This window comes from Acanthaster planci, linkage group LG14, assembly GCF_054643075.1.
Source record: "Acanthaster planci isolate LZ-2023a linkage group LG14, COTS_SCS, whole genome shotgun sequence".
NCBI classification, from domain to species: Eukaryota; Metazoa; Echinodermata; class Asteroidea; order Valvatida; family Acanthasteridae; genus Acanthaster; species Acanthaster planci.
The window spans coordinates 1540750-1556420 of NC_141790.1; the positions used below are offsets into that span (position 1 = coordinate 1540750).

The 15671-nt window shown below is 40.6% G+C and overlaps 1 protein-coding gene across 1 annotated transcript in view; it reads right to left on the reverse strand.

Moving 5' to 3' along the window:
- LOC110988093 (uncharacterized) overlaps positions 1-15671 on the reverse strand; it is a 104554-nt gene that overhangs the window by 39218 nt on the left and 49665 nt on the right. The window contains exons 60-80 of the mRNA XM_087145536.1: positions 15322-15473; positions 14978-15115; positions 14365-14623; positions 13600-13760; positions 13022-13153; positions 12597-12801; positions 11923-12143; positions 11584-11700; positions 10759-10974; positions 10102-10141; positions 9575-9751; positions 8926-9092; positions 8343-8462; positions 7822-7911; positions 6770-6909; positions 6279-6444; positions 3638-3708; positions 2825-2979; positions 1694-1901; positions 1004-1219; positions 145-445 (exon numbers count right to left, since the gene is read on the reverse strand). Of these exons, the coding sequence (XP_087001662.1) occupies positions 145-445; positions 1004-1219; positions 1694-1901; positions 2825-2979; positions 3638-3708; positions 6279-6444; positions 6770-6909; positions 7822-7911; positions 8343-8462; positions 8926-9092; positions 9575-9751; positions 10102-10141; positions 10759-10974; positions 11584-11700; positions 11923-12143; positions 12597-12801; positions 13022-13153; positions 13600-13760; positions 14365-14623; positions 14978-15115; positions 15322-15473 (3452 nt within the window). The remainder of the gene's footprint in view (positions 1-144; positions 446-1003; positions 1220-1693; positions 1902-2824; positions 2980-3637; positions 3709-6278; positions 6445-6769; positions 6910-7821; positions 7912-8342; positions 8463-8925; positions 9093-9574; positions 9752-10101; positions 10142-10758; positions 10975-11583; positions 11701-11922; positions 12144-12596; positions 12802-13021; positions 13154-13599; positions 13761-14364; positions 14624-14977; positions 15116-15321; positions 15474-15671) is intronic.

Consider the following 15671-nt stretch of genomic DNA (forward strand, 5'->3'; position numbering starts at 1 on the left):
TAAAAATATTCTTGGGAGCAAAACCAAAAGCTGGGATAGGATATCAATTTTTTGTTGTAAAATATAAGAATCAGCCTATTTGCTAATTTTGGGCGCAATGAACATGTTACTAGGCTAGAATGATCTCTTGCACATCCTGCTTACCTGAATAACCTAGCTGCTGCCTCTCTGTAATATTGATGGTGTGCCACGGTACGATTTGATCACCCCAGATTTCAGGCCCAAACCCAACGCCTTCCTTTTGCACCAAAATGACCGAGTCGTCGTACACCACGGCCGAGGCGCGCAGTACGTGCGGGTGGCTGGTAGAGGTGAAGTCTGGCGTGATGCGGCCCGTCGGAAGGGTGATGTCAAAGGTCGGGAGGCTGCAGGTTGCCGTTGAGGAGCCTCCTCCGTTGTTGATGGCATAAACAGTGAAGTGGAGGGGATGTCCTCCAAGTAGAGTCTATTACAAAGTATTGCTTATTAGTTACACATTTTGTAAGGAAAGTCCTAAAATATGGTTTGTGCAGGCACTAGGTGCAAAGTAAAAACAAGTAGCATTTCAATGGAAAATCTCGAGGACGCTTTTTTTGGGTTAAATCTCTGCTCTTCTAAAAACCTACAAAAATGTAATCTGTGTGAGAGATCCAGAACGCTGTAAAGGCGGATTGGGGTAAGGTACAGTCTTTTAGGGTCACTGATTACGTGAAGTTGATAAATACAAGCATACAGCACAAATGCAGGAACGGGTCTGCTTCAGACCCTATGTTAATTTCGTATTTAAGATGAACTTGTGCGCATTAAGTTTTCAAAAACATCTTTACAGTAACACAATTTACAGCAAAAAAATCGTCTTAATCTGCCACAGAAACGTTGATTGATCCCAAGTTAATGGCTGTTTGCTTTTTCTTGGGGTGAAAACACAAAACGGTGCCCCAGAAAGTCTGAGCCGTGTTATCAAATTTACCATTCTACAAAATCGCGCAAATCATGAATGCTTCTAGCTCAGGTAACTCCATACTTGCGTAATGATCGCTGACGGTCCTCCAAACTCGGTATTGGAGACCACGTCACTGGCTCCAGGGGCTGTCCCAACCTGGTAGAAGAACGTTACCAAGCTCTTGTCGTCGAATGCTACTATCTCAAGCTGAAAGGCCGGCTCCGTGTAGTCCAGTCCAGGAACCTGTTCAACACCGCAGGCATTCTTGCCGACTACAATATTCCTGGTCAACCCACCCTTATAGGGGAACATAAATGAAGAAGAGCAGGAGTTTTGAGAGAATCAGACATTTCCATTTCTCAGAAATGTATTGCTGTGCAGCGTACTCTGTGAAGGCGAAACAATGAAAGGTCACTCTAAAAAAAACAAATCCTTTATAAATCCACTCCAAAAGAGTGAAAACCACGCTAAATGAGTGGAAATCAGTATAAATGACGAGTTTTTTCCCGAGGTTTTCTTGAATGGCTCCTGGGGACAGTGAAACATGCATTTTTGAGTGGTTTTCACTCTCTTGCAGGGAGAGAGTTCACCGATGTGCCCCGTAGGAACTATTAATTAATATCATTCTGGGGTTAAAAGACCACCGGTAATACGTGTGCCGGCCGAAATTAGAACATAATTAAACCTAAACACCCTGATTTACCAAATGCAAAATAAAACAACACAAAGTGCTCTCTTATGTGTAATTTAAGACAAGGTTGAACAGTTTACCACTGGTGTGGAGTATTCTTCAATCTCTGGGGGCGATTTATCTGGTTGCCTGGTGTGAATATCAAATATGTTTCCGTGTATTGCTGGAGCCTGATAACGCCACAGATCCGCTGAAAACAAGGTTTTTCGCCCAAAGAGGGGGATTTTCAGTGTCACCTTAGCTCGCAGACGGATTATTAGGGGAATCATTTCAATGTCCAGTTTTACCCTGAATAGGGGAAAGAGAAAGGGGTATTTAAGTAATTTTCTACGGTCCTCACGATCGAATAAACAAACTATAATTCCAAGCGATTCCAATCTCTAACTATATTCACATCACATCTGGTTTTCTAAGCAGAAAGGACATTTTTTTGGATTGCCATGCTTGGCAATTAAGAATTGGGATACTTTTCAGTAGAATCAATTAAGTACAATGTGCGTGCATTTACTGCAGTGCTTTGTAGGGTGCTTGAGTGAAAGAAAGTTTTCCATAAGACTTCAGCGATACCCCGTAACAATTCACAAAACAAATTCAGGTTTTTGGAATTGATTCAAAAGATATAATAGAGGAATTTCAAAATAACACTTGTCTCTCACTAAGGGACTATTTTATGCATGGACTATTTGGCTGAAACTTCAACGCAGGAAAAATATGATTAAAATAGGAGCGCTTTGGAAAATGTGTTTTACACACTGACTTCTTGTACGCGAGAACAAATGATATACCCCACGAGCAAACAAAGGAAAGTGTTTGTTTTGTGATGTGGATTTTTCTAAGAACAGGTCAGCTTGATGTTTTCAAATAGTGGGCTCTAGAAGACAAACAGAGAACAGCGGCTGGCACGTTGGGTTAACTTTACATTGTGGAGGTGTGAAATATTTCCCAATTTCTGAAAGAGTTTCACCTATGTAGTGATATTCTTCGGTGTGGATTGTGTGCAGCAACATTGAGAGAAAAATTGCTCAGGTTAAAAGAGGGCTCAGAGTCCAAGAGGGTGGTTCTTCGGAATTAACAATACAAAAACAAAGGGAAGTCTACACAAAGAAAGGTATGCGTGAGCAATTGTTCTTCAGATCCACCAAACTCTCAGATCCAAGAAACTCTTGCTTGTTAAGCCTACTGCATATCCAATGCCAGACGCCCCCACTTACCCAACATCCAGCGGGAACTTGGAAAACAGAATTTCAGCTACTGTTGGGAACTTAGTGTGGAGCACATCGGCGATCAGTTCCAACTCCCCATGAAGGACAAACCCGATGGAGACACTACCTCTTACATATGCGCCAACCATTGGTATTATTCCAGCCTAGGGAGATAACAAACCATTCAAATTATCCATTACTTAATAACTTTAAGTTGTTTCTAAGCAGTGAAAAAAGAAATCCAGTGAGGAGATGTCACATGGGTCTTGGACAACTAAGACCGAAGTTTTGCAGTCGGCTAAAACCTCGTGCGCTGTTTGTGCATTATTGTTCCACACAAATTCAAAGCTGAATTCCGAAAAGAACAAGTTAGAGTTGGTTGTTAAATATAGCAGGAAACAAACTGGCCAGATTAAAACAGCATCAGATGCCAATTACAGTTGTGTGTGATGATTAACTTTCAAAATGAATTCAAATTAGCAGGTAAAATGTTCACTTTTATATTTACTTTTGTTAACTTTCATTTGACAACTCACGCAGAGTTGTATTGCATTTTTTTGTATTTGAAGTACTTGTATTTTGAACTGTTTCAACAGGTCGTTTAAACAGTGAGGTAATCTCTAAATTAGCAATTAGCTGCACAAAGATGGGTACTCCCAAGGGAGCAAAGATGTTTTTTTAGGAAAGATAAGGGATCCGACAAGCAGCGAGGTGAGTGCCCATTGAAAAATTATGTTAAATGCACAAAACAAGTCATGTTCGTGATATATTATTACAAAAACATTTATCGAGATACAACTGCAGGAAAAATTCATCCAGTACCGTTGCTTTCATGGATACAAGGGCGACTGACACCGGAATCTCCATATCAAAGAAACCTCCGGCATCAATACCTGAAACAAAAGAAGGAAAAATATGCAGTAGAGGTCAACTCATACCAAGTTAAAGGTCGATTTTGAAATTGCACACGTTAACATTGTTTGTTACCCACACGCGTTGCTCAAAGATATACAACGCACGTACTAACTTATAATGGGAGCAGTGGTGCTCAGCATGTTTGTGTACTGTTGCTCCCAATGGGCTTTATAAAACATAATTGGACAACTGAACATAGAGCCACTAGAATAGCTTTATCTAAAACTGAGCAAATGACTGTTTCTGGCTGACTACTCCAGGCAATAATGAATTCACACTGGGCAGCTGATCCTGACCAAGCCTACAAAGGTTGTGTTCTTCAGATGTCTGCACTGGTTAAAAGGAGATCGTGGGCTCGATTCTCACTAGAGTAGTCTGGATTAAAAAGATATTTCCAAAGGTTCCAAAAGTTTTTGAGAGAAATGTCGTAATGGGCCGACGCATGTAGGCGTATTTTAATTTAGTCGTTGAATCCCCCACTTTGTGTCTCAATTAAACTGACTGCAGTGCTTGCTTCACCGTTTTTAAAGGGTTTTGTTTCTTTTTCAGTTTTATTAAGCTTAAGCAGATGTTATATTTCTTGAGCAAAACGACAATATCAATTGGAGCATACACATCCTACGTTAAAGCAGTTTCAATGGAACAAAATGCAATCATTTAGATTTTTAAGCCACTGAGAAAGTAAACTTTAGGTTCACAGTCTGAACGGTGATTAATCAAACAGTGCAGTAGTTCCGGGGGGGCAGAAACATCATTCTATGGAAATGTTGATTAAAAAGACGTTTGAGAAATAAATCATACTGAAAATTAAAATTATGGGTTTTTTTGGCAGATAGAATTCATGGCAGAACACGGAAGCATTACAGGTACCTCCATGGACAGGAAGATAATCGAAAAAACTTGAAAGGAAAATCATGGGTTGAACAAAAGAGGCCAATTTCATTGAGATCGCCAGCAAAATACATACATAATTACATACCCTCACCTCTCTGGTTAAGAACGCACTGAGGGAACAGTAACCCAATGAATATTACTTTTTGGTAGAGGAAACAGCCTCTCCTATAGAGGCCACTGGCGCCTTTAAGGGTGTAATTTTATTTTCGTCCAAATGCTAAAACCATATGTTATACCCTACCCCAGTTCATTTAGTCACTTTAAAGCCAGGGCCTCCCCTGGCCAAACAATTTTTAAAAATCTAGCCAGCCTCCATCCAGCGAATTCCCATAGGACTGCGTGTTAACTGGCCTCATGTGTTATACTGGGGATAATTTACGAAGACGGTGGCTGGGCCCGCAGTGGAATGTTTTATTATCACTGTTGACAGCTGTCAGGAACTTGTCAGAGGCCTGTTTCGGCTACCTTTGAAGTGTTATTTTGGTTGGGGAGTGTTGTGGCTTGGTGGGCACGTGGCAAGGCCCCCCCCAATCTAAACAGTCTGGGAAATGAGGCCCCCCTCGCTATTTGCGGGTTGTACGAACTGTAGACACTGGGGGACAACCACTGAAGTATTTAAATGCCTTTAGGAAGGACCCTGGGCTCTGAAATCCGAGAAATGATACGGCCTCTCCAAACGAGCAGCTCCAGCAACCATGTAAAAAATCGGACATAAAAGCGTAGCTGGAAGAATTGAAAACAGGATTGAATGGAAAAGAGAGTCACTGGAAACAGGCAACTTGTTCAAAAGAGGGACTCAGCCCAAGTGAGGAACTTGCTTGATTGAAACAATACCTCTCAAAAAAGGGAAAAAATCATTGTATTTTATTTTAAAAAATCAATAAATTAAAAAAACATTAAGTGAAAGTGAAATGAAGTAACATAAATTCTTTTCATCGTTTCCCCCTTTCTTTCCTATTATGTTGCAATGAAATACAAATGCTCAATGATATCACTTCCAAACTTAGCTGATCATCTATTAAAAAGATCACAGATTTTTTTCCAAACTGACTGCGGTATGGCCACGGGGTGCATGCGTGGGTGCTCTTTCCAGAATTTGAAATAACTGTCAATAGAGGGCGCCGTCATTCACGGGGATCAATAATTATGAGCTTATGCCAATGCATCCAATGTCTTTCTGTAGCCAAACTGAAAACCCATGAGGACTCTAAATAAGTTCCAGAGCCTTGTTAAATTGTTTGAATTGTTTGAATTGATGAGTGAGTGAAAAACCACTGTGCACTAATACCTTCAGTTGTACAGAAAAGCAAGACGCATTGTCTGAAGAAGGCACACTTTTCCATGAAATTGACCAAAGAAAGTGTCATATAGGTTTAATATATCTTTAAGAGGAATATAAACTTAGTTGCACAAAATGTGTATCTAAAAAACCCCAAAATGAACTTTTCATGAGAAAAAACTCAAAATATGGAGGACCTGATTTTTTGATCCTAGCAGAATCTTTCTCAATGGCAAAATGAGGAAAAAATTCTGCTAGGATCAAAACATCAGGCCCTCCATGTTTTGAGATTTGTATTTTAGGTCAGTGTAGTCAGCAAGCCGTTTGCAGCAGTTCTGTATTACATGTCTTTGGAAAAAAAAAGTTGAAACTTACTGAATTCCAGGTAGATAAATCCACCGACTGGTATTCCCCAGCGAAGAGGGGGAAACAACTTGGCATGCCTCCTGGGGAAGGGAATTGTCCCGCTTAAGACGACATCAAACTGTGCAAAGTCGTCCCCTGCCTTGCCGTTAATGACGACGTCAATAAACTCTTCAATCTGCAATATATAAGTAGAATTTCTAAATTCTCTTTGCAGAAATTAATAGAAAAATCTGAAGAAACTTTAGCTTACAATGGGTCCCATTATGCAAGTAATCAGCCTCAAAACCCAGTTCTTCTTCGTTAGTCTTTTATCAAGGCTTTGCAATTAAATCGTAACGGGCATTGAAGCTTTTCGTAAACGGATGTTTAATTCGTGTCCAGGTCAAAGATGGTACAGAAATTCACGAGCTTCCACCAAAAACACGAGGCAACACTTTTGTACCCATGAATGCTTCTTTGCTAGGGTAGGTATTTCCTCTTCGAAGCCAAATCTGACTCACAAAGGTCCTGAAGAGAGCACGTAGATCTTTCATCAGCTCAACCACAGTGAAAGGGTCGATGTTCTGAAGATCCAGCATTGCTTCCAACTCCCCAATGGTCATATTGGTGATGCGCTGACCGAGAGCATCAAGACCCTTCTCTGTTGAAGGTCAGATGTCCAAAATTGATGTCCAAACAGTGATTCAATAAATAAGTTGATATACCTCATTGGTTAAATGCATTGGCGAGTGCATTTTTTACATTTAAAATATTTAAACTCGTCCATGTTCTTTCTTGAGGCACCGTTTCAGCAACGTAACCCAAATACGATAGTGCTCTTTGTAAGGGGTTTTGTCATCCGATTTGACATGAAAATTTTGCTGTAGGAACATAATTTTGAGATAACTTTGCTGTCAGGGCCTGAAGCCAAGAAGTCACCAATGGAGGAAAACTTGAGACAGCGCATTTTTATACATTGTGCCGACCTCTGGCAAATGTGGAGCTGCAATAAAAGCGATATTGAGGTTGCGCTCAGGAATGACATCACAGATACTGTTACTTGTAAGTACGCACGTTTTAACTGACATGAAAATTCTCCGAATACCCTTCAAATGGTTAAATAAAATTAATGTGCATTTTGTAGTATTTTTAAGAATTAACTTGCAAACGTTCTCTTAGTACTTGTCCCCGATTTCAAAATGCTTATTAAGTTTCAATATCTTTGCTCAGCAACAGGTCAAGTGTATGACTCAGTCAAAATTCAAAATGGCCTAATATAAACCTTTCAACGTCATCTTTCATCACTGTCATGAATTAGAGGCAAACTCAAAACGAGTTGAAATTCTGCTGGACATTTTATTGACAGTGCCGAAGATTTCTTTCCATTCCTTTCGGGTGAATGTGACGCAGCGTAACCACAGGAAGTCATGAACAAATTAAGCAGCTAGCCCCAATCCCATGTTTTCTGAATGTTGTTCTAAAAGCATACGAACAAAAAGGGTAACCTCCATCTCTACAATAATTCTTTGGCATCCTTTTACTGGCTTCAACTTTTTGTATATTTTCTACCTACGTGTTAAGCCTCCACCGATGATGATATTTCCCTGCCACGTGTCTGAGTCAGCGCCAGGTGCCAGACTGATACCAAACAAACTCTCTCCCCCTGGGAAAATACAATAGAAACCACTTCAAATGTCATCGATTACTAGAGGAAGAGGGTAATCGCTTGAGTAGCTTTCCTCACCTTTATACCCAGTGACCTGCTTTGAATCAGGGTAATACGCCAGTACGTGGATTGGGTTATCAGTCCCCCACCATATTTCTCTGGGTTTCCTCAACATATTGTTCCAGAGTTTTACTCCTACCTATAAAATTGTAAGAAAATGTATTCTCCATACTTCCAGCTCTTCTACAAAGAGTCTCAAATGGAAATAAGCCAAACATTTTATGAGCTATCATTATGCCAAATAAGTAAGAAAGTAACTATCTACCAATAATCGCACTAGTTACGTTTTGATTGTAAAAACACGCCCCAAGAGCCCCAGATTACTGATCAACACTCGTTCATAATCCACTCATCATTTTGGGCACTACCTGAAGTCAACGAGACGGAGAGGTCTCTTCTCCTTCTTCTTGTAACTCGAGTTTCATCTTCCTCGCCGAAGATGAGAAGAGCCATAGAGCGACGGCTTTCCGTGCCCGAATCAGCAACCCCTGCCATAACAAAAGTACATTTGTATTCGCATTTTTGTAAACTCAGCTCTGCCTTGCAAGGTAAAAGCCAAGCAATAAAGGAACTGATACTTCTACTGGGGAGCTAGGCTGGCCTTGTGAGGCACCCTGGTACAGTGGTTCTTTCTTCAACTTTGGGTTCTGATCCAACCCAGGCTAAGGTGCTTAATACCGTTTCCGTGCTTAATCGCATGTATGACATGGAGTATAAGTATAAGCGTCTGTGCGTGAGAGCTGGCACGTGTATGATGCCGGTAAAAAATTCGAATCTTGCACAGTGCAAGGAAAACATAAATCACTATTGTGGGGTGCCTCGTAAGTGTTTTGCTGATTAAACATGTTCTGGATTCCTTAAAATTTCCAGGGTACTAGGACTTTGTTTAAAATTGAGTAAGTGGATTCGAAATTCATTTGAAACGAACACTATACATGCTGTCCAACTAACTTGGCTTGACAGCCTTTTCCGGCTGAAGCTTTGTCATGATGTTGTCCTCCGCTGAATACGAATTGGCGTCTCCCTGAAGAATGGCCCTAAAATAGTCCCTGGCCTTGTCTACAGCGTTAGCTGTGAGGTCTTCCATGCTGTCCGTTCCCTCAGCAGAGTCGCTGGCGCTGTGCAGGAACAGAACAAAGAAATCAGTAATAAGATTGACATTCATACGGACCGGAAAATATATTAAAGTGAAGATCGGGCAGCAAGTTTTTGAAACAGACTTGATGATATGAAATGCCTTTGAAGAGTGTAATCATTAATCTGTAAAAACTATGTAGCCACCCATCAATCTATGCAACCTCCCAAACTCTACGTTTGGTTTTTTCGATAGATAAAGGGGAGTTTCACAAACAATGCTTCACTGAAATATTCATACCTTTCTCATTAAAGACGACTTCTGAAATTTTTGTTCTGCAGATTTTCAAACAGAGAGTGCGTTTAAAAGATTCGACCTGGGCGCATGTTTGCATCAAAGATTTCAATTAGTTGAAGAAATTGCCTAAGGACAGTATTTTTCAAAACATACGTTCTGAAGAACTTAATGCAGTGGTTCAAATAGGCCGATGATTTTTACAAGTAGAATTGCTCAGTCCATACTCACAGTTCCTCGATGCTTCTTCTCCTCCTTCTTGTGCTGCTGCCTCCATCTTGATCACTACACCCTGAGAACATGGCATCTTGGAGAATGACGGTAGGATCATTACATGTATCCCGCCAACAGAGACTGATGTCCAAATCCACATCATAGACAGAACTGTGTGGGCGCTCTATGTTGTACCTTTAATGGACGAAGATATAATGTATATAGGAAAATATGATTGACTGAACAACATGGTAAGATCTCGGCAAGCTTTGGTGTCTTGATCGTCTCTTGCTCACCAAACCTATCCACGTGGAGCAGATAATCAAGTCACGAGCCATGTGACGAGTTAAGGCATTGGTTTGTATAATCTAATCCGCCTATGAATTTATTATGATTTCCTTCAGACTGGACATAATTGCCATGGACATATGACTGTATCAACTACAAACTAATGTGAAATTAAGACTGGGTGTTCCATCCGGCAAAATAACTTTCCACCAACCTACTCGACACGCCTGTCCTTAGTTTAGTGAGACTGACCTTACCTGATTTTTACAACTCCAAGCTTTTTCTCAAAGGAATGAGCTGGTGAGATAATAAGATATAAATCAAGAGTAGAACATTCGCACTTGATGAAAAAAGCGTTAGGCAACATTAAAACTTGTATATAAAACAGGTATTTGAAATTTCAGGCTATCACCGTTCCACAGATATAGGATTGGGAATTCTTGCATGCCAACCAGTCATTAAACATAATGACATCAAGTTTTATTCACATGTGCGATTTCCTATGTGGGCTTAATGGATCGTTTTTCGCCTCACTGCTAAAGGAAAACGCAAATGTAAGAAAAGCACGACGTCATTGTGTTAGAGTCCTACAAGGAAATGTCATTCTTAGGGAACATGCATTGATGAGAAGATAGTGCTAACAATAATGAGAAAAAACTGTGAATTTAATTCAATTAATGTTCAGTGCTTGCATTTCAGTAATGGAAAATTCAGTTGAGCCCCATGGCCAAGACTTACACCAAGATTACCTTCAGTCGAGATCTGGAACACTCTCAGTGTTTGTATGTTTTGAATTCTGAGACACGATTTCTCGTCAAGATATGAATCCATAGAGACACTCGCGAACGCTACAATTTTTTGCAACTGTTCAACAAGACACAAAAGAAATCGTCCAAAAGAGACATCTCACTTACTCTGAAGTAGTTGAATGCCTAGCACCTCTTCATGACTCCACTTCTCAAATCCAAAAGAGAAAGTCTGAGCACAGGGGTCTAGCTTCGCCCAGAGGGAAAATGACCTCTGGACAATGCCCAGGTCAAAGTTCAAGCAGCAGCCGATCCCAAGACATGACTGATCCAGGGAGCAGTACGACGCAACGGATGATGGTAGAGAAAGGGAACTGCAACTTCCTGTAATAATGTAATCTGTTTTTAATTTTTTTCCTTTCATGTTGAAGCACTGGGTGAAAGTGAATCTCGAGTTCGTGACGAATACAGACTTCCAGGGCTATGGCTGCTGTCCAATTTGCGCCAGGATTTTCCAATGGGCGAAGACCTACACCTAGCTCTAGAAAACAGATTTGGGTGCAGCCTCAACCTTGAGGTATTTATGAATTGCTAACCACAATAGGACAATTCAAACCGATTGATAAGAAGCCAGGTCCAACACCAATCCGTAACAAGTCCAATTTAAAAAAAAAGCGTCAGTACATCTAAAAATCAAGTAAAAACTTTCAAGTGATGGCTCACACAGAAATATTTTTCAATTGAAAACTTGACAACCCCTCATTGGTGTATGACCTACATCCGAGGACGTGATGTTGACTTGACTTCAGGATAGCTCAGAAAAGAAAAAAGTTTATTGGGAGGCATGTGAGCAGCCGTAGTGCAGGTACCTTCAAAAACCTCTAATCTTAATGCTTCACCTACTGGATTTAAAATTGGTAAAATTGAACCATTAACTCAATGAATTAAAGCGGCACAAGTGAATATAGTTTTGATATAATATCCGTAACATGCCTGTGTTTCCTGGTGTGATCTGCTCCGGTGGACCAGTGCATTCCTGTGGTAAGAGCACATCAGCACTGACACCAAGACGGTTCACCACTAGACCACTTGCCAAATCTCGAACATCACCTGGAAACATAGGGAAAAATTCAGTAATTGTAATAAGAGTCAGGAAAACCATTAGGCCTTTCATTAACTTTTTTATAATAGAGTTGGATAAAGTTGGATCTCAGTGAACAAATACTTTATGGAGAGGGGCTTAGATAAACAGATTTTAATGTTAACCAGTTTAATTCAACTTGCTGTTTCTGTGTCAGTTCCGTTTTTCAAGATCAAGTTTGCAAAACGTACCCAAATCCTGAGCCCACTCCAACGTCCCGTTTTGATTGCAGAATGGTATGGGTGCCATGAAGTCCTGGAGAACGACTATGTCTGGAGCACAGACTCCTGCAATGCAGAGATGGATGGAGAGGGAGAGGAGAAAGTTGCGATTGTCAGCGGTCTTATCGACGATGAAAGTGAGCAAGACAGCATCACTCAGCCTTTCTCCTGTCACCTGGCCCCACGCGTAACTGGAGAAAGTAAAAAGAAAAAAAGTATTCAGTGCTAAAATATCAACGATTTATCATTTTCAATATTTGGAAGTTATCGAAATTCAGACTACTGGGATCCCTCAAAGGTATCAAAGCTAACACTGATCCCTGCGATAAAGTGGAAAACAAACCGTACCCCCAGTTGTCTAATAAAGGAAAATATGGCACTTCACGAATCATAGACTCCCAAAGGCAAAACATCTCGATGGTGGTGAGAGATAGGGATGGTTTCAAAAGTTCAATAGACACCAACACAAAGATGGCACGATAATTTGTCCATTCAGATAAAAACTACTCAAATGTACTTATCACCATATAGCATAAAACTGTTTCAAATGCGCTGTCTGACACAGAGCCTCTTGTAGGTAGTAACAAGCCCCTCATTCTGATACGGAGTAAATCTCTTGATTATAATTTTTGGTCGCGTTATACCTGAGAAGGGTGACATTGTAACTCCAGTTTTCAAACCCCACACTCAGCTTGAAATCACACGGGTCAACAGTCAGCCATGCCCTCAAGGTTCGACTAGTGACACCAAGGTCTGCTACAAGACAGCACTCCACCCCTATGCAGGCATCTGAATAGTGACATACACCTCCCGACTGAAGGGTAGGCAGAGAGGGAAGATGCGGACATTCTAAAGGGGAAAAAAGAACAAATGAATTATTTATTGAGGCAAACCTATACCAGTACAAATCTGAAATGGCAGGTTTTTCCCATGGGCAACTTATGGCAGAGTAGCCCAAAGAAAGTAAAAGAATGGTCACATGATCATACAGCTGGTATTTTGTAGGAAATATTCGTTGGTTTAAAGAGGGGAAACAGTACATATAGGGATCCACGGTCCTAGCCCTTACCTTCAGACTGTCTTGGTTGGAATACAGGAGGGCACGGTAAGGCTGAGATTAGAAGAGATGGTAAGCCAAGGGCCTGAGCCACAGTCTGAAATCCAGCATCCAAGCTTCCCAGCTGAGAGATTGAAGTTATTCCTTAGAGTAAAGAAAGCAATTATCAACAAGAGTAATACGGGTAAAAATAAAAACAAAAGAAATTTTGCCATCGCTTCTATTGTCTTGCCGTGGGTCCTCAGTTGTATGCCCGTGCAACTTAAGGCACGAAGCAAATTCAATAATTCTGAAATATTGACAACGTAAATGGAATATTGGGCTGTCCTCTGAGAATGCACTTTGCCTGCAGCTTGTGAGGGATTGTATTTCCATCGATGTTTTGGATATTTAATGCACAGGATCATGTTTCAATAGAGGCAAGATGAAACAAAAAACAAAAATAAACCGCAACCAGGAGAACCAACCAAACGAAACAAAGCAGAAGACATCCACGGGTACTTGAATGTGCGTACCAATTGTTCATTCCCTTTGTGTAGCGATTTATTTCATGATAAAGCATTAATAGGCTTTTGAAATGATAATCATACGTGGTAAAGTATTCCAGGAGAGGGTCCCATTAGGGTAGCACATGGGAAGAGGGGATACTGCGTCATCCAAGATCCGGATTTCTCCAGTGCAATTTCCATCGATGCACGCTTCCAAAGACAGGCTGACTGATATTTCTCCGTTTGCTAGCCCCAGAGAGTATCTGCATAGTCACATCAATAGATTAAAAAACAAAACCAAAAACGAAAAATAAAACGCAGATCTGATTAACAAAGTTCAGACAGTGTGTGATGATTAAAATTACACGAGGTCTTACGAAGTGTGTTATTCAGTAGCCAAAGACTGTTGTGAATATCTTGTAATCAGAATACTTATCAGTTTTTTTAAAGGTTTCCTCACGTATTTAGAAAATTCTACTCCAAACATAGACCCACCACTGATAGTTGGTTATAATTGATTTGATCTACTATACAATTTCCAATAAGACGAAAGTATGGCTACAATATTGAAGATGGAACAAGTCGTCCACGAAGTTTTCGGAAAGGGGATGGGAGTATATTGGGGAGGGGGCTCAGGGAGGGGTCAGATATTGTTCGACACCAGGGGATAATGTTTCAGGTGGAACCGTTTTTTGTGATCGCCTTTGCCGTCGGAAACAAGTATGGTTCAGGGGGAAACGACAATTTTGACGTTTGACGACAACATGACAAACAGAATGTTGTCACTCACACCTACGTAGACCTTTCTGGGTAAAAGTCTTTTACCATTAGTTTCTACGAAATCAGAGAAGTGACAAAATCATTTACCGAAGTTTGACAAAGTTTCCAATGACAATCTGATGACTGATGTCAAAATCGAGCTGTGAGAGGGATTTGCTGTGCTGCCAATTGCCGAACTCTAGAGTCAGCTTGCCCAGGCAAGGGTTGATCACCATAGAGGTACTGAATGCATGATTCAGTGGTCCAAGGCTCACATCCAGGCAGCACCGTACACCAAAGCAACTGTTGATGATACTGCAGTGGGCCAAGGTAGCTAAGGTGCCGGGAAGCTGCATGCTGGGACAATCTGGAATATTTTGAAGTTATGCTGTGATTTGTAATTAAGATGTCTACTGTTCATATCTTGGCAACATTTTATGCTCAAGCAGGTTTTGAAGATTGCCACAATGCCTCCTGGAGCTTAAGTATTTAGAAGCTCAACGCTGGGACAATGGTGAACTCCAGCTTGTATTGTTGAATTATCTGAGATTCATATCCAGAATTTTGCAATATGATAACCAGATCCAACCATCAACCACTTTTAATAAATAAGGTAAAATTCAACTATTTTAGAAATAAAGTAGTGTTATCGTATTCACTATTCAGTTATTGAGTTCCATAACGAGTTGACACTTAAGGTAGTAATGTAGAATGAACTCACTGCCATAGGACTGGGGTCCTCTGGGGTTAACACATGGTTGACTGCTGAAAAACTCTGGGTTGATTCCGAGTCGTGATAACAGCGCCAGCGACGCTCCCTGGATGACTTGTCCTGACAGTGTTTCTATAAAACCATCAGCTGGATCGAAGACAGGAAAATATCAATTATGTGTGACTTATGAGAGGAAAACTGGGTTTTTAGCAATTAAATATGCGTCATAAAGTCATAAAGGTTCGCTGTACATTGGGAAAGGAAGAAAGTTTTGATCTTGCATAATCAGCAAGTGGATCAACCATCCTTGTTGGACTGATAAAGGGTTTCTTGTGCAAAGATATCTAACCCACCAGAAATGCTGTAGTTGCTGAAGCCTGGGTTGCACACGGGGATGGGTATGTTATGCTGCAGGTCAATGTCACTGCACAGCCCATCAATGCAGTATTCAAGAGTCATATTCATCTCAAATTCTTTGGAGTCATTCCGCTTGTCAATAGAGTACCTGGATGAGAGGCAATAGTCACATAACTATTGATTTCTGGTATTCACTCATTGTCGGTACATATTTTCACCACCAAGCAAACAATTATATCATTTCCATTGTCTTCTTTTCTTCAAGATATTTCACAGGCCGTATGGGCTTTAGTTTTGGAACTATATATTGCCATACTTGCAGAAGTATGATTATTTTTATAATGCC